The 6,783-nt window shown below is 43.9% G+C and overlaps 1 protein-coding gene across 1 annotated transcript in view; it reads left to right on the top strand.

The window, feature by feature from the left end:
- Positions 1 to 615: 615 nt before the first annotated feature.
- The window catches only part of LOC109898821 (FERM and PDZ domain-containing protein 2-like), a 62,544-nt gene continuing 56,376 nt past the window's right edge, over positions 616 to 6,783 (top strand). The window contains 1 exon segment of the mRNA XM_031835007.1: positions 616 to 710. Within this exon segment, the coding sequence (XP_031690867.1) occupies positions 616 to 710 (95 nt within the window).

Raw genomic sequence — 6,783 nt, 5'->3', positions numbered from 1 at the left:
TGGGAAGTACTGATGGCCCACGTTAGCCAAGGACGTGAGGGTTTATGTGTCCTCCTGTTCGGTGTGCGCACAGTGCAAGGCACCTAGACACCTGCCCAGAGGGAAATTACAACCCCTTCCCGTTCCACAGCGACCGTGGTCACACCTCTCGGTGGATATCCTGACGGATCTTCCACCCTCGCGGGGTAACACCACGATCCTAGTCGTCGTGGATCGGTTTTCTAAGTCCTGCTGTCTCCTTCCTTTGCCCGGTCTCCCTACGGCCCTACAGACTGCGGAGGCCCTATTCACCCACGTATTCCGGCACTACGGGGTGCCTGAGGATATAGTTTCTGATCGGGGTCCCCAATTCATGTCTAAAGTCTGGAGGGCGTTTATGGAGCGCCTGGGGGTCTCGGTCAGCCTGACCTCAGGTTTTCACCCCGAGAGCAACTGGCAGGTGGAAAGAGTCAACCAGGAGGTGGGTAGGTTTCTGCGGTCCTATTGCCATGACCGGCCGGGGGAGTGGGTAATGTTTCTCCCCTGGGCAGAGATGGCTCAAAACTCCCTCCGGCACTCCTCCACTAACCTGTCACATTTTCAGTGTGTGCTAGGTTACCAGCCGGTCCTGGCACCATGGTATCAGAGCCAGAACGAGGCATGGGACGCTGCCCATCTGTGTCTGCAAAGGGCCACCAGGCGGCAGAAGATGAGTGCCGACCGCCACCGCAGTGAGGCCCCGGTGTATGCATCAGGGGATCGGGTCTGGCTCTCGACCCGAAACCTGCCCCTTCACCTGCCCTGCCAGAAGCTGGGTCCGCGGTATGTGGACCCAGTCCTGAGGAGACTGAACGAGGTTTGCTATAGGTTACAGCTCCCCCATGGTTACCGTATTAACCCCTCGTTACATGTGTCTCTCCTCAGGCCGGTGGTGGCTGGTCCTGTGCCTGACTCCTTCGCTATCTTCTAGATAGACTCCAACAACTACTCAAAGTATTTGGTTTTAAAATACTTAGGTATCATAAGTAAAAGTAAAAGATTAAATAATTTTAAATTCCTTGTATTAAGCAAACCAGACGGCACAATTGTTAAAACATTTTTTATTGACAGATAGCTAGGGGCATACTAACACTCAGACATAATTTACAAAGAAGCATTTGTGTTTAGTGAGTCTGCCAGATCAGATGCACTAGGGATGACCAGGGATGTTCTCATGATAAGTGTGTGAATTGTACAATTTTCCTTTCAAAATGTAACAAGTACTTTTGGTTGTCGGGGAAAATGTACATTATTTTATTTTGGAATGTAGTGAAGCAAAAGTTGTCAGAAATATAAATAGTAAAGTAAAGCACAGATACAGATACCCCAAAAATAATTTTGTACTTGAAAGTATTTTTACCAAAGTACTTTACACCACTGGCCACATCTTGCAAAGTGGATGGGTCTCTACAAAAGGTGTAAATGGTACAGCCAAACGGTTTCTTGTGTTAACAGTTGATGTTATTCTTCAATAACATAGACCCCAAAGCCAATAAGGAGGAGGAAAATAGGTTAATACAAAGAGAACAAATCATGATTGGAAGTAGAGGGTAGATGGTCATTTCTTCCCTGTTCTCAGTGATTCTCTCCAGTGATTCTCTTCTGTTATTCTCACCACAGAACAATTTTTATTTATTTTTAATTCCATCTTTATTTAACCAGGTAGGCCAGTTGAGAACAAGTTCTCATTTACAACTGCGACCTGGCCAAGATAAAGCAAAGCAGTGCGACAAACAACAACAATACAGAGTTACACATGGGATAAGCAAATGTACAGTCAATAACACTATAGAAAATCTGCATACAGTGTGTGCAAATGAAGTAAGGAGGTAACGCAATAAATAGGCCATAGTGGCAAAGTAATTACAATTTAACAATAACCACTGGAGTGATAGATGTGCAGTTGAAAGCCTTGGACAGGTCGATGAAGATGGCTGCACAGTACTGTATTTTACTGATGGTGGTTATGATATCATTTAGGACCTTGAGCGTGGCTGAGGTGCACCCGTGACCAGTTCGGAAACTGGATTGTATAGCGGAGAAGGTACGGTGGGATTTGAGATGGTCAGTGATCTGTTTGTTCACTTGTCTTTCTAAGACTTTAGAAAGTTAGGGCAGGATGGATATAGGTCTGTAACAGTTTGAATGACCCCGGCCACTTTCCAATCTTTAGGAATCTCAGATGATACAAAAGAGAGGTTGAACAGACTAGTAATAGGGGTTGCGACAATGGCGGCCAATAATTTTAGGAAGAAAGGGTCCAGATTGTCTAGCCCAGCTGATTCGTAAGGATCCAGATACTGCAGCTCTTTCAGAACATCAGCTGTCTGGATTTTGGTGAAGGAGAAGCGAGGGGGGGGGGGGCTTGGGCCAGTTGTTGCAGGGTGTCCAGAGGTGTTGGCCGGGGTTGGGCTAGCCAGGTGGAAAGCGTGGCCAGCCGTAGAGAAATGCTTCCTGAAATTCGTCAGTGGTGAATCAGTGGTGACAGTGTTTCCTAGCCTCAGTGCAGTGGGCAGCTGAGAGGCAGTGCTCTTTTTCTCCATGGACTTTGCAGTGTCCCAAAACATTTGGGAATTAGTGCTGCAGGATGCACATTTCTGTTTGAAAAAGCTAGCCTTTGCTTTCCTAACTGACTGTGTATATTTGTTTCTGACTTCCCTGAAAAGTTGCATATCGCTGGGACTATTCAAATCTAGTGCAATGCGCCACAGGATGTTTTTGTCCTGGTCAAGGGCAGTCAAGTCTGGAGTGAACCAAGGCTATATCTGTTCTTTGTTCTACGTTTTTTAAAAGGGTCGTGCTTATTTAAGATGGTGAGGAAGGCACTTTTGAAAACAACCAGGAATCCTCTACTGATGGGATGAGATCAATATCCTTCCAGGAAACAGGAAGGAACAGGATGTAGTCATACAACCTAGCCCTGTGGTTGACCATTTGAATTCCTTGCAATAAACCTGGGCCAATGGCCAAATAAAAATTATCCTATTTCAGTTTCAATGTATAAACAATTTGGACCAATGAGAACTTGCATGTAACTATGAGTCCCCGAACTGAAATTCCTCCCATGTCTCTGACCATTTATTTATAGAATAACCCCTATTTCCATTCATCGCTAGTACTCTATTGACCTCTCATCCTCTGCGTTGTGTATTTATCTTCAAAATATTCTTGTCACGTCCTGACCTTAGTTCCTTTTTTTATGTCTCTATTTTAGGTTGGTCAGGGCGTGAGTTGTGGTGGGCATTCTATGTTTTGTTCTATGTTTGTATTTCTATGTGTTTGGCCTGGTATGGTTCCCAATCAGAGGCAGCTGTCAATCGTTGTCTCTGATTGAGAACCATACTTAGGCAGCCTGGTTTCACCCTTGTGGTTAGTTGTTTTCTGTTGGGTGTCTGCACCAGCCAGAACTGTTTCAGTCGTTCGCGGTGTTATTTTTGTTATGTCTGTGTTCATTAAATAAATATTGACACATACCTCGGTGCACCTTGGTCCTCTCCTTCCCACAGCCGTTACAATTCTTCCACTTGCATAGTAGCAATATCAGAAATAGATGAGGTAGTTATATGCATACAATCAGGTGTAAAATGGCTGACCAGCAGGAAAAAAAAATAGTAGCAGCAAAGTATGGCATGTGTGTTAGGAGAGAATCATTGAAATAGAGGAACTGCAGATAATGCTTATGACTGGTCCGCCCCGAACCACGCATGATCAAGGGAATCTATATTTGGAGAGATTGTTTCTGTCCTGCCCTTGATATTGGTGCAGGGCATGTGATGTTCATTGCCTCTTCATCGCAAAACTCCCTGATTTTCACAAAAAGATATGTTTGTCTAGCTGTGTCCAGTCCAGGTGGTGCTTGTACAGGCAGACCATCTATGGGAGGAAGGATATCCGCGTTGCGCAGGAGCTGAAACCTGTTCCCGACTGGTCCTGAACGTTCCTTGGCGACAACAACACCAGGCTCCAGAGCATCGAAGCTGTAAAACAGGAAATAACAAAAACAAATTGAAGATATTACAACCTTGCACAACATCAATTCACAACATCAATATTACAACCTTGCACAATACCCATAATGACAAAGCGAAGCGATAAATTTGCAAAAATGTACAAACCTATTAAAAATAAAAAATTACAAGACTATGTTATAATACTGTTTATGCATCAATTATGCATCAATCGGCTGGGATCCGATCCATTGTCCTGGGTAGTGGGTAAAACAGAGGACCCGCTTCAGGAAAGTCGTATTCCTGGTCGTAATGATGGTGAGTTGACGTTGCTCTTATATCCAATAGTTCCATCTGACTGTATGTAAGATTACCTGGGGTACCAATGTTTAAAAATATATATATAGTTCACCTTTATTTAAAACCAGTTAGGCTAGTTGAGAACAAGTTCTCATTTGCAACTGCGACCTGGCCAAGATAAAGCGTAGCAATTCGACACATACAACAACACACAGTTACACATGGAATAAACAAAACATACAGTCAATAATACAGTAGAACAAAAGAAAACAAAAAGTCTTTATACAGTGAGTGCAAATGAGGTAAATTAAGGAAATAAATAGGCCATGGTGGCTAAATAATTACAATATAGCAATTAAACACTGGAATGGTAGATCGGCAGAGGATGAATGTGCAGGTAGAGATACTGGGGTGCAAAGGAGCAAATTAAATAAATAAATAAATACCAGTATGGGGATGAGGTAGGTAGATAGATGGGCTGTTTACAGATGGGCTATGTACAGGTGCAGTGAGCTGCTCTGACAGCTGGTGCTTAAAGCCAGTGAGGGAGATGTGAGTCTCCAGCTTCAGAGATTTTTGCAATTCGTTCCAGTCATGGGCAACAGAGAACTGGAAGGAAATACGACCAAAGGAGGAATTGGCTTTGGGGGTGACCAGTGAGATATACCTATTGGAGCGCGTACTACGAGTGGGTGCTGCTATGGTGACCAGTGAGCTGAGATAAGGCGGGGCTTTACCTAGCAGAGACTTGTAGATAACCTGTAGCCAGTGGGTTTGGCGACGAGTATGAAGCGAGGGCCAACCAACGAGAGTGTACAGATCGCAATGGTGGGTAGTGTATGGGGCTTTGGTGACAAAACGGATGGCACTGTGATAGACTGCATCCAGCTTGTTGAGTAGAGTGTTGGAGGCTATTTTATAGATGACATCACCGAAGTCGAGGATCTGTAGGATGGTCAGTTTTACAAGGGTATGTTTGGCAGCATGAGTGAAGGAAGCTTTGTTGCAATATAGGAAGCAGATTCTAGATTTAATTTTGGATTGGAGATTAATGTGCTTAATGTGACTCTGGAAGGAGAGTTTACAGTCTAACCAGACACCCAGGTATTTGTAGTTGTCCACGTATTCTAAGTCAGAGCCGTCCATAGTAGTGATGCTGGACGGGCGAGCAGGTGCGGGCAGTGATCGGTTGAATAGCATGCATTTAGTTTTACTTGAGTTTAAGAGCAGTTGGAGGCCACGGAAGGAGAGTTGTATGGCATTGAGGCTCGTCTGGAGGTTAGTTAACACAGTGTCCAAGGAAGGGCCAGAAGTATACAGAATGGTGTGGTCTGCGTAGAGGTGGATCAGAGAATCACCAGCAACATCATTGATGTATACAGAAAAGAGAGTCGGCCCGAGATTTGAACACAGTGGCACACCCATAGAGACTGTCAGAGGTCCGCACAACAGGCCCTCCGATTTGACAGACTGAACTCTGTCAGAGAAGTAGTTGGTAAAACAGCCGAGGCAATCATTTGAGAAACCAAGGCTGTCGAGTCTGCCAATAAGAATGTTGTGATTGACAGAGTCGAAAGCCTTGGCCAGGTCGATGAATACGGCTGCACAGTAATGTCTCTTATCGATGGCGGTTATGATGATGTTTAGAACTGTTGGAGGAAATTATAGTTGAAATGATTAATTATGTATACATTTTTATTAGAACCATTAAGTTTTAATACTGTTATGTTATGGTATGAAATGTATGGATTTTTGGTTAAACTAGGACCGAAAATGTAGGTAAAACGAATTAACCTTGCGGGTTTAAGGGAGAGGGATGGTATATATTTTCTGACAGATAAGAATGATCTTTGATGTTCCATTAGTGGAGGAGAAAATGTATTTTAGACAGATTGGAATGTTTGTTTTATGAGGGGAGTAGAAGAAGACTCCAGACCTGAAGACACTGCGCTATTGTGTGGATCGGAGAGAGTGTGTGAAACTGATGACGTCATTTTATGTTCTCTCTTTAAAATGTAATGTTCTTTGTATTTTGGGTCAGTACTCATCAAGAATAAATGCTGAACTTGTTTTTAAGACTGGTCTCGATCTATTTCATGCAAAATGATAAATTATGAAATAGAGAGAGTGAATTTGGTTTTGGCTACAAAACATATAGGAATTTAGAATTCCTCTAACAAGAACCCTGAGCGTGGCTGAGGTGCACCAATGACCAGCTCTGAAACCAGATTGCATAGCGGAGAAGGTATGGTGGGATTCGAAATGGTCAGTAATCTGTTTGTTAACTTGGCTTTCGAAGACCTTAGAAAGACAGGGTGGGTTAGATATAGGTCTGTAGCAGTTTGGGTCTAGAGTGTCACCCCCTTTGAAGAGGGGGATGACCGCGGCAGCTTTCCAATCTTTGGCAATCTCAGACGATACGAAAGAGTGTTTGAACAGGCTAGTAATAGGGGTTGCAACAATTTCGGCAGATAATTTCAGAAAGAGAGGGTCCAGATTGTCTAGCCCGGCTGATTTG

This window comes from Oncorhynchus kisutch, linkage group LG11, assembly GCF_002021735.2.
Source record: "Oncorhynchus kisutch isolate 150728-3 linkage group LG11, Okis_V2, whole genome shotgun sequence".
NCBI lineage: Eukaryota > Metazoa > Chordata > Actinopteri > Salmoniformes > Salmonidae > Oncorhynchus > Oncorhynchus kisutch.
Note: the sequence above shows the minus strand (reverse complement) of the source record. Positions and strands in the feature narration are given on the sequence as shown.